This window comes from Podarcis pityusensis (genome assembly GCF_964106645.2).
Source record: "Podarcis pityusensis genome assembly, chromosome: 14".
Taxonomy (NCBI): Eukaryota; Metazoa; Chordata; class Lepidosauria; order Squamata; family Lacertidae; genus Podarcis; species Podarcis pityusensis.
In genome coordinates this window covers 25,062,241-25,078,183 of record NC_138039.1, presented here as the reverse complement: position 1 = coordinate 25,078,183, position 15,943 = coordinate 25,062,241, and the positions used below count along the sequence as shown (strand labels likewise).

General features: G+C 47.5%; 1 protein-coding gene across 2 annotated transcripts in view; it reads right to left on the bottom strand.

Annotated features, from left to right (window-relative positions):
- The window catches only part of USP31 (ubiquitin specific peptidase 31), a 40,529-nt gene extending 28,271 nt beyond the window's left edge, over positions 1–12,258 (bottom strand). For both annotated transcript variants that reach the window (XR_013979175.1, XM_080980154.1), the window contains exon 1: positions 11,337–12,258. Coding sequence is in view for 1 of the 2 variants with exons in the window: in XM_080980154.1 (XP_080836280.1) it covers positions 11,337–12,146 (810 nt within the window). In the remaining variant the exon portion in view is untranslated. The remainder of the gene's footprint in view (positions 1–11,336) is intronic.
- Between the last annotated feature and the right edge of the window lie 3,685 nt (positions 12,259–15,943).

The window sequence follows — 15,943 nt, the reverse complement described above, 5'->3', positions numbered from 1 at the left end:
AAGTGGACAGGTAACATTGACAAGATGTTAAGACACTGCTACAGAACTTGACATTGATTCTTCATTAACCAAACTCACAACTTGAGAGCCTCTTCACTGACTGACAATGTCATAATGGATCTGTCTACTGATCAAGCGTTCAAGTATTGGATCACACAGGCCATAAGGACAGAAAAACTTCCCATGGATCTGGTCCTTCTTGAAACTGGTCCAGTAAGCCACTAAAGGCAAAGCCCCCAACAACTTAAGACTGATAGTGGAATACATTGTTTGCACGTACTACCCCCTGCTGGTTCAACTTCAAAGTAAAACAGCCTTGTGTGGAAGGCCTACACCAAATCTTGTTTCAGCTGCAACAAGTTAGGCTGCAAAAGAAGGCTGTAGTGGATGCTGTTTTGCCAACCACTCAACATTCAGCATGGTATGCATTCAGCGAAATGATAATCCAGACACTCTTGTGCTCAGATGACAATGAGGAGAGGAGATCGAACCCGCAACCTTGGTGTTATCAGCACCACACCCCAACCAGCTGAGCTATCTTTCCATGGGAGTAACTCAGGGCAATCAGCTTTGAACCCTGCTGCAATGCCCCAATGCCACACTCACAAGGAATTGATACAGGGAGACTCCTCCCTGCACCACCCCCATCCTGGAGCACGGACACAGTGACCGGCATTACTTAAGTACACAGACAAAATGGAATTTGAAGATTTTGTCACTGTATTGATTGAGTTTATGGCTTCCCTGGCAAGAATCCATCCTGAATTTTAGTCTGGCTCAACACCCCAGGAGGCTTACAACTGCAAAACAAGAGGAACCACTATGATATAAATATAAAAGATTATTAAAAAGAAGCCATCTCCCATGTAAAGCACCACCACACCCCGGGTGAAAACGGCTCCCACCCTAGAGACCTCTGCTGAAGGACAGACAGATGGCTTTTGTAAGCATGAAATCAGGCATAATAGTATAGCCATGGGCTCACTCAAGCAGGTAGAATAGCAAGCCATAATGTAGGTCAGCTGAGGAGATTTAAGGCGGCGGGTGCAGAGGGATTTTCAGAACCACCAGGCAACCTAGATATCCCCCTTCTTGTTATTTTGCTGGAAAATCCTCAGGCAGCTCTGAAAAATACCACCCAGCCCAATTGTGGAACCCGCTGCTTAGCCACAGGGGCAGGCAGCAGCTCAAGCTGGAAGGAGACGGCAAAAGGCACCACGGAGCTTCCCCTCCTGAATACACAGTAAGTGCTTGTCACCATCCCACATTTCTCAGTGAGGAAAGAGGACTGATGGGCAGAAAAAAGCCTTGTGCTGCCACACAGCCACAAACAAGAGGGGGAAGGTAGCACTGCTCATGCAGAAAAATGCTGAGCAGTCAGAAGAGGCCGGCTGCAAGGAACAGATCTGGTAACACTCAAAGGAGAACAAGGAAATCACAACGGGGTGCATTCACACAGGCAGTTTAACCTTAAGAACCCAACAGAAAAACTGCCTCTGTCTACCCCAACAAGCCGGAAAGGCTGTCTAGTCAAGAGATGCAAATGTTGATGGAAATAACACTGGCTCCTTGGCAATTAATTGGAACTCGGGAATAAGCACAGGCCTCGCCAAGCAGTGTATGCCAAAAAGTGGGAATGAGCAAAGGAGAGCAGGACTAGGCCCCATTCCTAAACATGTAACATGATCAAGTCCCCTTCAGACCCTTGTACACACACACCCCCCCCCCCCGTTTCTGCTTTGTCAGCAAGGTCACCGGATGAAGTTAGCTTGCATTCTGCACATAACTCTTGCTCCACACAATGTATCTCAGGTGGTTATGGGTTTGTGTTTTTTATTTAGCTCTAAGCAGAAAGAATAACCACTAGCGTTAACTAAAGCAATCCAAGAGATTTTGTATAAATTGCATGGAAAGCAGGAAATAGTGAAAGACCCTAGATATCAATATCAAGTTTTTAGGGAGTCTAAGCAAACATGAATCTGGAATCCACCACTACCACAAGTAGTTGCATGTTTATTGCACATACCTGAAGTTGTACATTTGCCGTCTCTATTAAAATAGCACCAATTCCTCTTTGTTTTTGCACTGCCTTAAAAACCATAAATACTGTGTACTGTGTGAAAGCATAAAAAGCATTTTAACTCTCAACATATCCAACCCAAGAAGGAGGGAAAGATCTACAGGCACAACTTAATTAAACCAGCCCCATCTAAGTCAGAGCAGCAGTTGCCCCCCTGCAAACTGCTCGGCGGAGCAGCAATTAGGTGTGGGTGGTCAGGAGTCAGCATTTTCTGTCTCTCCACAGAGGAAATACTTCAGCTTATGCCACCTCTTTTGCCAGCCTCATATTCACTCACTGGCAGGGCAGAGACAGGGTCTGAGGCAGCTTAGGATCCTGACTAAGTCCTGACCCTCCCCATGACGACCCTCAAATCCTGCCCATTTCCAAGCTAATCTGGCATAAAGTCCCAAACGCTTGTGCCTCCTCAAACAGACTGTCAGGATCTCAAGCACCTACACCTCTGTCTACCACATTCACTCAGGCAAGGGAGCTGCTGTCACAAGCTGAGCCTTCTTCTCATCTTTGATGTTACTGCATTATTATTTATATCCCGCATTTTCTCCCACTTTGGGATTCAAGGCCGCTTGCAACATTTAAAAACAATGTTACAAAACAGAAGCAATAAAAAAAAATCCAGTTAAAAACAGTACACTGGTACCTCGGGTTAAGTACTTAATTCGTTCCGGAGGTCTGTTCTTAACGTGAAACTGTTCTTAACCTGAAGCACCACTTTAGCTAATGGGGCCTCCTGCTGCTGCTGCTGCTGCTGCTGCACCACCGGAGCACAATTTCTGTTCTCATCCTGAAGCAAAGTTCTTAATCTGAAGCACTATTTCTGGGTTAGCGGAGTCTGTAACCTGAAGCGTCTGTAACATGAAGCGTATGTAACCTGAGGTACCACTGTAATTAAAATACATAAGAACACAAGAGTTGCAGAGGTGGGAAGCAACAGCCCTGACAACTCTGTGGAAGTCCCTTTCCCTTTCCAACTCTGAGGAAAAGTGCGGGGAGGCTGCTGTATTCTCAGAATACCCGGAAAGCATGCCATGTAAAACCAGCAGCACACCACTGCCCCAGGGGGGGCATTCTCGGCTGACGCTTGGCCAAGATACCCAAGCTCCTTGATCAAGTGATGGCAAAACAGTAAACCCCTCTGCCTCCCTGTTTTAGCCCAGGAAAGCAGGATGAGGTACACTGGCAGCGGCACAACAAAGGTGCCCAAAGGAGCAAAGGGAAGAACGACAGGGAACAACAAGGAGAGCCTCAAACTGTTAAACCACTGCAGGATCCCACATGAAGGCACTGTCAGTCTCATATTATTCTGCTACAAGCCCCAAGACCAGCCCTACCATTAGGCAGAGTAGGCTGGTAGGTGCAGGCCTGCTGCTCTCAGGTGGGGGGCAAGCATGGACAGTTCCCCTTGGGAAGCAGAATTTTTGGGGTCAACCCTGACAAGCTACACACTTCCACTGCTACCTGCCTAAAGATTGCAAGATAAACTTTTTACATCCTACCATAGAATATTTGCAGGCGTTTACTGAGAACCCCTGAGCCCTGGGGTGGAACTGCAGTTTTCCACTATTAATCGAGGAACTCTTACTCTGTGCATTGTTTACAGACCGTTCAAGACAGGAAACTATTAGAGAAAGTTGCTTTCTATTTTTTTAAAAAGGTAAAAAGTAAAGGTAAAGGGACCCCTGACCATTAGGTCCAGTCATGACCGACTCTGGGGTTGCGGCGCTCATCTAGCTTTATTGGCCAAGGGAGCCAGCATACAGCTTCTGGATCATGTGGCCAGCATGACTAAGCCGCTTCTGGCGAACCGGAGCAGTGTACGGAAACGCCGTTTACCTTCCCACCGGAGCGGTACCTATTTATCTACTTGCACTTTGACGTGCTTTCAAACTGCTAGGTTGGCAGGAGCTGGGACCGAGCAACGGGGGCTCACCCCGTCGTGGGGATTCGAACCGCCGACCTTCTGATCAGCAAGTCCTAGGCCCTGTGGTTTAACCCACAGCGCCACTCGCGTCCCTTTAAAAAGGTACTTTAAAACAATAAATTACTTGCTTCGCCTGCAGTTCCCAATCTCTGCATTAACCAGTATGTTTACTGAAACATCTAAACAATAGTTTGCTAACCTGTTGGTAAGCAAATACAATCCCATCAATCACAGAATTTGCCAACTGTTAAGCACAGGAACATGCCTGGACAAACAATGTATACAGTTAATCCTATGAAAGCAATCAAAAGTGTACATAAAACGAAGTATGACCCAAATCAGAATCAGACTCGCCTCCTCTCTCAGCACTCGAGGAGACAAAAATTGATGATTGGGGTTTATTTATTATAATGAGCCCTTTAAGTTTCATATTTGCCTCTCCATTAGATGTGTGGTTTAAAATCCATAAGGACCTCACCCTGCATTCTGCGACCCACATCCACGAGGGCCACTGCTTGTCAAGCACTTAAGCTGACACTTGCAGTGGCTGTTAGGGTCTTTGGTATCTGTTTGCTCCAATCCACAGATCCGCAGATTCCCATGCAGCTAGACGCAGGGATCAAACATTTCTGAACTCTCTATTAAACAAGATCATGAAGGGCATTTTTAGAAAGGGGTTCAACTTCAAAGAGTCTAAAAACAGGTGATGGGGTTTATTTCTTTATTTGATTCCATTTCACAGATAGAATGATAGAACTTGCACTGGGGGAGGGAAATCTGTATGTAGAACTTTTAAAACATAAGCCACCTGCAGCCTATGGAGGAAGACCATTCAAGAGGAAACTGATGTGCTTATTACACAGAGCTACAGGAATCTCCCTCATTCTTGCATACAAAGAGGCACATATGTAGCTGCTACCGACAAATTCAGGGCAGGAATTGGAGTCTTCTCTGTATCCAACTGAAAAGACCAAGAAAATGTTTAGGTAGGCAGAATACAGCTGACTGAAATAGCTGACAAAGACAGGGAGGTTAAAGCAATCTTGTCTTGCAAAAAGGAGCCTTTTGAAACAGACTTTGACAATGACAATACAGGAAACAAAATTCTTATTCATTCAACAGCCCTACTCACTTATGAGAGGGAAGCCCATTTTACTCCTGACAACCTTGCAAAGCTACCTGGCTACAGAAAAACCAAGTGCACCCTCTTGGCTTGGCCAACTTCAACAAAGCCAGAGGAGCAGAACCAGAGTAACAATTCAACGACAAGGGTGGGGAACCTTTGGCCCTCCAGGTGTTGCTGAACGGCAACTGCCATCAGCTCCAACATGCATGGACAATGGCATGCGATAATGGGAGCTGTAGTTCAGCAACATCTGGAGGGCCAGACATTCCACACACCTGATCTCCATTTAGAAGGGAAAAGGAAGTAACAGTAATAACAATTACTGTAAGCATTTTCCAGGACCATGTATTTTAGTTTTGCATTGTTCATTCAGGGACTCCATTCATTACAAAATGATAACATTCAATTAAATAATGAACCGTATTCCCATCTGCTTTCCACATAGTGTTCTAGTTAGCACATCACATTAAACCATATTTAAAACAAGCTATGGATTAGTGTGAACAAGCAGTTGCTGGTACATGGTTATTCAACCGCAGGCATTTCGCTCCTTCCCTGCTCCTGCCACACTGAGAAGGAAACCAGCTCAACAAGAGAGCCTTAAAAGCACCTGAAAGACTAACAAATTTAATATGGCAGAGGCTTTCTAGTCCATGACATAATAAATTAGATAGACTTTACATTACTACAAGACTCTCATTTTGCTCCAGCATATGACATACAGAAGCTACCCTCCTAACAGAATAAACTATCCAGCTTTCCATACTGGGTAGAGGCACCCTGGAAATGGAAAGAGAAGCCATTCTTTGGCAGCATTCTCCTGAACAGTTTAAAAAGGGCTTCCACTCCTTTGCAAGGAGGACTGCACATCCTCTCCTCCCTCCTTCTCTCAAGGGGAACAGCACAAAATAAAAAGGACATGTAGGCAACGCACAGGTCTATGGTAACAAGGCCCAGTACTAAAGCCATGCTTCTAGCTCTGTTTCCTGATGTACGTGCAGTTGTGTAACATGTGAAGAAATATAATGTTGGTATGTGCTAAAGCCCGCCAGGCTCACCATGTAATCACTGCCGCCATCTCCTCCTCCTCCTGGTGGGGAACAGTAGCAGGAGGGGGGCAGCAGCATGAGTAAGGAGGCCGGCAGGCAAGGAAGTGTGGAAAGAATGTACCTCCCAACCACAGCTACAGCTGCTGTCTTCTGAGAAGGAAAGCACCCCACAACCAACTGCTCAAGGTGGAAGTGGCAAAATTCCACCACTACAGGCAACCAGCTTCCTCAAAAAGAGAAGAAAGAAGTGGTCGAGCATCCAGCCACTGACTGGAGCACATAACAGGCCTCAATGTGCCAATATTCTGTAGCCGCAAAGACCTTAAAGAGTTTTAAAGTTCACAGTGCCATGAACCTCTTCTCATCCATCTTCTTCTTGTGCATTTGGTTCAAGCGAAGTAACTATTTCTGTGATGCAGCTTCAGCAAACCAGTGGGGACCCTGCATAAGACCTATCACCATTGATACAGCAAATGCCCACTTGAGTTTCTGACCTTGTGAACCGTATTTAATAGTTTAAAAGCTCCACTAAATATTCAAAGTTGCTACAATAAACATAAAGCAGACACCATAGAATCTGTGGTAACAAAACTGCTGTCCCCCTCCAAAAACTGGAAACCCAGAATTACAGAAAATCACAAAAGATTCACTTCAGTGCCAAGAAAGCTAGCACTAGCCCACAGGCTGAGGCTGGCTTTCCTGCTGAGCTTTAATCAAGCCTTAATAAGTGCATGAACAATTGTGCTGCACAATGACCAGCAAGGGTATCTATCACCTTCCAGTTCTTTCTTTACAAGCAGATTTGATGACGTTTCTTAAGTGTCACAAGCTGAGTCTACATTACATTTACATTTGATTTTACATTAGGGTATTCTTAAAAGGGAAATGCTTATCAAGGAAAAAATCTTATCACTTTTTTTGAAATTATTTTTATCCACCCTGGCTAGTAGCATGACTGCCATGTTTCAGCTCTTTGGAGAAAAACCAGACAGATTATTTCCCCCGAGATAAAGTAAGATCAGTTTCCTCTTTTTTCCTCTCTATTTATTCATTCATCCACTCATCCATCCTTTATGGTTAGAAACTGCCTTTCAGTTCTGTTTCCAAGAATAAATTGCTCCCCGTCTTCAGCAGGAAGATCCTAAGAAAGTAAAGCACCACATGAAAGTGAAGCCTCTGAACAGCTGTTTCCAGAGTAGCAGCCATGCTGGTCTGCTGCAGCCAACATCCCAAACTCTTGTGGCTCCTTAAAGACCAAGCAGAAAGCCCACTTCACCAGCTTAGGCTACAATAAACATGTTAGCCTTTAAGTTGTCACCAGGCTCTAAGCAGCAACTATCTCTTCCCCAGGCAACCTAACAACAGTCACCATTCCTGCTCAAAACACCATGTCAAATTTGGTGCCATTCTAAAGCTTCAGGAAGGAACAGTTTGGATAGAAATCTGTGGGTTTTGTTTAAATCTGACCGGGATGGTTATTTCCATGCCCACCAGTTTGGAAGAAAAACAAGGTAAGGATTCCTTCATACTCAGGAGGATAACTGCAGTGTATTCGTTTGATAAGAATAAAGCAACAGGGTGCAATGAGCTTCCAGGACCTTCGGAAAGTTGAGGGCAGCTGAGCCACAGAATGTCAATGGTGTCAGCTAAAAGGAAGAGGGGAGGAACTGGCCAGCTTGAGCCCTTAACACAGTTTATTTAACAGCCTGCCCATTAACACAGTAGGTCCCAGAGCATCCTGGCAAGAACCATAAATAATCCCAGTGGCTATTGGCTGATAACTGCAGCCATTCTGTAGGCAGAGTGAGCCATGTTACAATATCCATGGTGCAACAGCTGCACCCATGAACTGCCTAAGAAACACATTATGTCCCATCCCTGGTAGGCAGCTAGGGCACACAGTAAGTGGAGGAAATATTCAATGTTCAAACCTATTCAAATAAATCTTCAAGCAAAAAGGTATTGACAAGTACCCTTGCATGTGTACCGAGAAGTAGAGAGTAATTAATCCCTTAATAGCATGATCACTATTTTATGACATTTTGGCTGGTCTTAATAAAGGCATTGCCCACAATGAACCAACATGGATTCCTCCTCTTTTATTAATTTCACAGTTGTTCTCCTCCCCCATATGGGATCTGTGCAAGTATTTCGACAACTAATGCCTAGAAAGTGCAAAAACTCTGCTTCTGTGAGGTTTAATGCTGGCAACCACAAATAAACACACTTTCTAAGGAAAAATCTGAAATACAACATGATCAAAGTTGTTTTTGAAACAATTAGAACAAATGTTAGAATAATAATTTAAGTAAGTCTCTTCCACTGGTGATCAAAATTGCTGAAACAAGACTGAATCAATTCACTCTAAGAAATGGCAAATATCACACAAACAGTTACGCCCTTTTCAAAATCTCAGCAATCCACTGAGAACATTAACAGGCCTTGTTGAGCTTGAACCAGTATAGCTGCACTAGATCCACTGTTTATGGCAATTTGACCTCATAGTTTGCAAGGGACAAACCCGGACTCCCTCTTTTCTTGCACACAACAGTAGACTCTTGGCTCTTGTAAACAGTGGGTGGCCTCCTGAAACCTGGCACCCCACTTGTTTTCCAACATCATGAGATTAAAAGAGAAGCAGCTCTGCTGAAAAGTGTTCCATATTCTCCTGATCCAATCATTAAAAACAAGCAATGAACAATCTCCTCATTGTCCCAAGCACCAAATCATAAACAAACAGTACCCTGGAAGCAAGGTCCATTCTAAGCAGCCCTTGTTGAGCAGCCAGGAAGCCTCATCCATGACCAGAGGGTACAAAGTGGAAGAGCAGCCCCCCACCCTGAAAAAAAAAATCAAGAGAAAATAAATGACTAATCTGTTGACCAAGCCCAACCATTTTCCAACCCAGAACTTTGCTAACTAAGGCTGAACTCCTACCCCCACTTAACTAAGAGTAAGTCACATTGAATTAAATAGGGTTTACTTCTGAGTAGGCATGCTTAGGATTGCACTGCTTGTCATCTACCAAAAGGGTAAGTAGGAAACAAGACTAGATCAATTGTTCCTATACAATTAAAGGTAAAGGGTAAAGGGACCCCTGACCATTAGGTCCAGTTGTGGCCAACTCTGGGGTTGCAGCGCTCATCTCACTTTTTTGGCCGAGGGAGCAGGCGTACAGCTTCCGGGTCATGTGGCCAGCATGACTAAGCCGCTTCTGGCGAACCAGAGCAGCGCACAGAAATGCCATTTATCTTCCTGCCGGAGCGGTACCTATTTATCTACTCGCACTGGTGTGCTTTCGAACTGCTAGGTTGGCAGGAGCAGGGACTGAGCAACGGGAGCTCACCCCGTCGCGGGGATTCGAACTGCCGACCTTCTGATCGGCAAGTCCTAGGCTCAGTGGTTTAACCCACAGCGTCACCCATGTCCCTCCTATACAATTACTTGTCTCCAATTTGAGTTAACAAGGCAGCCACCAGCTTTGCCTCAAAAAAACAAAACCCAATTGACAACAGAGCTGTGTGAAGTTGCAGTTTTTCCATCACCCAATATTAAAAGAAGGCAGAGTAGGCATCACAGTCATAGGCAGGGTCTTGGTATGATAAGAGTCAACTATGAAGCATCATTTATCAGGTGTTATTCATAAGCCAGGAGTACTGACTAGCATGTATGTCTCTTTCTTTCTGATACACACACCAAACTTATCTTTCCACACAAGTTTTTAGGGATCTTGGGCATGAACTAACTCACTAGTCACAGCTCTCTACACAGCCAAGACCAAAGCCTGCAGAGGATGCTGTGCCTTTGGGGAAAGGTTGCAGCTAGGTGGTAGAACATCTGGTTAGCATGCAGAAGGACCTCTTCAGTTCAACCCCCAGCATCTCCAGGTAGGGCTGAGAACGTCTCCTGCCTTAGACCCAGAAGAGCCACTGCCAGTCAGTGTAGACAATACTGAGTGAGATGAACCAATAACCTAATTCAGCACTGGGCTGCTTCCAAGGTTCTATGCAGAGAGGGAATCAGGGCTACTGTCTATGAACTACCAGAAACACGTGTGTTTAACTAAGAATCATACCAGTGCTAAATACCTGAACATTCTGCCATGAAGAAGATGGAACAAACTCATTCTTTGTTGCTCCACAGAGCAGGACTAGAACTGATAGGTAGAAACTGCAAGGAAGCAAATTTTGACTGAGCATTAAAAGAAATATTGCAACACAAAAGGCTACTGGGGAGCAGCACAGGTAGTGCTGGTGGGTTCTCCCACACTTGAGGCATTTAAGCAGTGGATGGCCACCCATATGCCAGGAATGGTGAAGATTACTGAACTAAGCTGGGTGGGAGTCCATCTCTTATGATCCTAGGAAGTAGCCCCTCCTCTATTCGGTATGACAGAATTCTCTGTGCAACTCCAAACTTTATACCCTCCTATGGAACAAGTAACATATTTAAACGATGTAAACGGAACTGTTTCTCTCATCTCACTCAATAAGAATTGCAGATAACACCTGAAGGAGATTCCAAACAGGTATTTTCTGCTATTCTTCATTCACTGCCGGTCTTAATATGAGTCAAGAATCCTCAGAGCTCACCCCTGGAACAGAAGGAAAACTACAGTTATCACAAATGGCACTCTGCATCTGCTCAGAGGTTTCCTTTCAGTCAGCCTATATGTAGAAAGAAAAAAATCATCTATGCAAGTACTGATTGACAGAGGCACCTTAAGTTGGGGTGCCGACTTGAACTAGGAATTAAACAAAGGTATCACTTTTCCACCGCCAGATCTCAGCACCTGTACCTGTGATGCTGGAATATACCACCTCTGGAAGCCACCACAAATCATTAACACACTGCCATCAGTGCCAGTGAGGGAGCTTCCTAAGAACAACCAATGCACCTCCCTGCCCCAAAGAGCTTACAGTCTTAATGTCAGCTCTAACCCAAGGGAATGACACCTTTGCCAAGAGCACCCAGGTCACAGCGCAGCATGCCTTCCAAGCAAGCAGGGCATCTGATGATTATTTTTAGGTGCTGCAGGTCTCGATGCACTGGCCCTGCTGCTGCTCTTGGTGCTTCTGAAAAGGGGACCCTGGCCAGATTAGATGCTTCCCCTGCGGAGGGGCTGCTAGGAGCCGGCAGAGGAGCGGGAGAGCCCCTCACCTTGAACTCCCGGCTGTGCTGCGGCGTATACTCGAGCGTCCAGAGGGCCCGCACTAGGTGCGACAGCTGCTCCGTCACCTCGCCCTTGCAGTTGTCCGGGGCGGGCTCCGGCGGGCGGGCGGGGGCCACGGCTGGCACGTCCCTCTCGCCGCCGCCGCCCTCCTCTTCCTCCTCCTCCTCCTCTCCGCCGGCGCCTCTGCCTCCGTCCCCGGCTTCTGCGGCGTTGGCGGCGCGGTACTGCTCGAGGGCGAGGTACTCGGCGAAGAGCTCGGTGTTGCTGAGGCACTGCAGGATGGCGTTCATGAAGCACGTGTTGCCGTGGTTGCGCAGCCCCGCCACGCCGGGCACGGCCGGCAGCAGCAGCGACCCCGCCGAGGAGCCCGGCGGCGGCGGCGGTGGCGGCGGCGAGATCAGCTCCTGGGTGGCGGGAGGCTGCGGAGGCGGCGGCGGCGACGGGGGAGGCGGCGGCTCGGGCTCCGGGCTGGGCTGGAAGCAGCGGCCCAGGCTGCTGCCGCCGGGGGGGTGTCCGTGGCGGGCGGTGGTGGCGGCGGGCCCGTGCTCGGTGCCCAGGTGGGAGAGCGTCGAGAGCGTCTTCAGCACGCGGCTCATGAATCCGCCCAGCGACCTGGAGGAGGAGGAGCCCGAGCCCCCAGTGCCGGACCCGCCGCCGCCGCCCACCCGGCCCCGGAAGAGCAGCCGCTTGCTGAAGGAGCGCTTCTCCTTGGCCGCCGCCGCCACCACCACCGGCGAAGCGGCGGCGGGCAGCACCGGGGCCGCCACCGCCGCAGCGCCACTCGCCCGGCCCGACATGGCGCCCTCTCCCCTCGGGCCTACCACCGCCTCATCCCCGCCGCCGCAGCCCAGCCTCCGCGCCTGGGAGCTTCACCGGCGGCACAGCCGTCCAGGAGCCGGAGCTGCGCCTCCTCCTCCTCCTCTTGCTGCTGCTCAGGCTGAGGCGGCGGCGGGCGGGGCGGAGCCCGCGCGGCGAGACGGGCACGCAGGAAGCCGGCGCCGCCATGCTGGTTGCGGGCAACCGCGAGACCAGCCGGCCTACCCTTCTCGCGGCCGCCGCCATCTTTGGTCCTGGCAAAGGCCTCTTTCCCCCTCCTCCGTCTCCCTCAGTGAAGAAGAGAGGCAAATAGCGTAAAGGGGCGGCGGCGGCTTCTTCGGCCACTCTTGCCAGGCGGGCAGCTTTCAGTGCGGCCCAGTACCCCTCGGCGCTGGCTCGCGAAGGCCCAGGCCCGAGCCTGTTTCCTCTTGCTCGGCTCCTCGGGACTTCCCGCCAAAACCTCCGTCGCCTCAGGGAGCTCACAGGGAAGCCAGGAGTTGCCTTTTTCTCCACAGAGACGGAATTATCGTGGCCATAAATAAATAAAGTAGCTAGCATGCAAACATTCTCTCTTCTCTTTGGTCATCACTCGTAGCCGAATAAGATTGTCTTCCATAAACACGGTTTTAACAATGAGTCCGTAAGTGACTGTGGAGGCCAATTCTGGTTCCACACGTCCTTCGACAGTGGGGACATTGGTTTCCAGTCGGGAGTTGAACAAGGTGAGGATTTGCCAAGCGTGCCTTCCTCTTAGCACGTTTCTCCCTTGCGTCCTGAGTTCGAGTGTCTTCAAAGCCCATGACACCTTTGGTAAAGGCTGTTCTCCAGTTGGAGTGCTCGCAGGCCAGTGTTTCCCAGTTGTCAGTGTTTATACTATATTTTTTAAGATTTGCCTTGAGACAGTCTTTAAACCTCTTTTGTTGACCACCAACATTACGCTTTCCATTTTTAAGTTCGGAATAGAGTAGTTGCTTTGGAAGACGATCATCGGGCATCCACACAACATGACCAGTCCAACGAAGTTGATGTTGAAGAATCATTGCTTCAGCACTGGTGATCTTTGCTTCTTCTAGTACGCTGATATTAGTTCGCCTGTCTTCCCAAGTGATGTGTAAAATTTTTCGGAGCCACCGTTGATGGAATCTTTCAAGGAGTTGGAGATGGCGTTTATAAGTGGTCCATGTTTCACAAGCATATAGTAAGGTTGGCAGTACAATAGCTTTGTAAACAAACATTTTGGTTTCCCTGCGAATGTCCCGGTCCTCAAACACTCTGCACTTTATTCAGGAGAAAGTCGTACTCGCAGAGCTCAGGCGATAGTTGATTTCGACATCAATGTTGGCCCCTTGTGGAAAGATAACTGCCTAGGTAGGAGAAGTGATGGATATTTTCCAACGTGACACCATCGAGTTAGATTTGTGGTGCTGCAGAGGGGTTATTTTGTACTTGTTGGTGCATCACTTTGGTTTTTTGGATGTTGAGTGATAGGCCAAGCTTTTTGTAAGCTGCAAAGATATTTAGGATGGTTTGGAGGTCATCCTCTGAGCGTGCACACACTACGTTGTCATCAGCATACTGAAGCTCTATGACGGAAGTTACAGTAACCTTACTCTTTGCTTTCAGCCTGCTCAGACTGAAGAGCTTTCCATCTGTTCAATATATGATTTCTACTGCAGTGGGGAGTTTCCCTTTGACAAAGCGTAGGATCATGGAATGAAAATAATGAATAGAGTTGGGGCAATAACACAACCCTGTTTAACACCTGATCCCACTGAGTGGTTCACTTTAAGAGCCATTGTTCTCTGTGATTGTTGCTGCCATACTAGATTGCTACACCCGCCCTTGCCCAGGGAGCTTTCCCTGAGCAAGGCGGGTGCGACCACTGCTTTTGTTGGAGGGCAAAAGCAGGTGTTCCACAGGGCCTGTCCTGCACCCCCCTGAACAGCAGCCTTCAGGTGTGCTGCTATCCTGTTGTCAGTGTTGAGTTCAAGTCCCTTCTCAATCCAGTTACCTTCTGAACTTGGGAGGGAGGTGCCATCTTGCCCTTTGCCTCCGGCAACAAAATGTCTTGGACCAGCCTCTACCAGCAAACACAGCAATCCCCACGCGCACACATTTGCAGCATCGCTGGCTCCAGCAACATCAGTGCTCCTAGTTCTTCCCTATAGAGCAACACTTCCTTTACTGCAGAGCTTTCAAAACTGTTTCGCTACACATTAGTGTGTTGGCTGCAATGTGTAGGTGTGTTGTGCAAATGCTCCCCGCGCTCCTCCAGGGGCTGGAAAGGAGTTCATTTAACCTTCGGTTTGCTAGTAAAACTGAATGGCTGTGTCGCAAAATGATGGACTTCTAAAAAGCATGTCACCAACATGAAAAGTTTGGAAAGCTCTGCTTTACTGCTTGAAGGTTGTCTGATGTGTTCCTGTGATGCACTGCTGTTTTGGAGATAACCCTTGGCATCTTCAGCAGAGGCTGCTGCAAGGGTATGAAGACAAGCTGCAGCTTCACCCAACTTCAGTTATGCCTTCAGTCTTTACAGATCTTGAATGTGCCCTCCTCCTGCTTTGCAACTGTAAAGGCATCGATGAACCACATGGGAGCTATTAAAAACAAGAAGCAGATGATTTGGGAGTGATCAGACTCCCACTGCTTTACAGTGTGTTATGTGGTTGGGTGACACTGCTGAAGTTATCACATATATTTATGTATCAGTCAGTGGGTGGCTGTTGTTCACAGAGTCTGGTAGAGTTTAAGGAAGGAGGTCAACAGTAGGGGGAGCCAGAGCCAATGCGTGAGTTCAGTGTAGAACTGCTGAGTTCTACAAGGGCAGAACTGGGGCTATAGAGGAGGAACTTGATAGGCATTGCTACCCTCTGGACTTGTTGTCAGAAGGCAGGGCTGGACAGGGCAGACCAAGGCTCACCCTAATGAACCACCCTCCAGTGGTATCTGCATATGTTAAACTGAAAACCTCAAACGTAGCAAATGTTAAATTCACATTTCAGAAGAGCAGCTGTGCTAGTCTGTTGCCACAAAAACAATAAAGAGTCTTGTAGCACTTAAAAACTAACAGTCCAAGATAGGTCTTGTGAATGGCACACTCACTCACACACACATAATTCATTATTCAATCCTATGTTTTTCAAACAATCGCCAGCATTTCGGAGTTTGCAAACATTCCCAGCATTTGCCTGAGGGCTGTTAACCTTCATGTGAATGTCAGCATTCACCATATCTCATACAACCACAGTTATTGTAGGCTGAGAGAAAATATTAATGACACACTACACTGAATCATTTATTTGGAACATTTTTACTACCTTCTTCAGCCAAAAGAGGGGGGCCCTTGTTTTCCTTCTTTGCCTCGTTGTAGAAATGCCTCACCATCAATATATATCTCCAATTATACAGTTCCAAAACTGTAGGATTGAGAACTATCCCTGCTGAGTATTCACATAGGTAAAGAAATCCCATATTCCCCTTGTTTATGGACTACTTATGGACTTATTTGGATGGGAAATTCCCACGCTCTCCTCGTCTATCTTTCCATTCTAAATGTCCAATGGCTATGCTCACTCCTGCTTGTCTGGTGGCATGTTCCACGGAATCAGTGGTTTCCTGTGCCTGGTTGCCTTTGGAAGGAGGTCACAAGAGATTTGTGATGTTTTGTAATATTTGAATTTGTCTACAAGTTGAGCATAGCTGGAGTTTTGAAGTGCCTAAGATCCTCTGCTGCCACATGGGATTGATGCAGAGAAACAGCCAGCCCACCCAAATA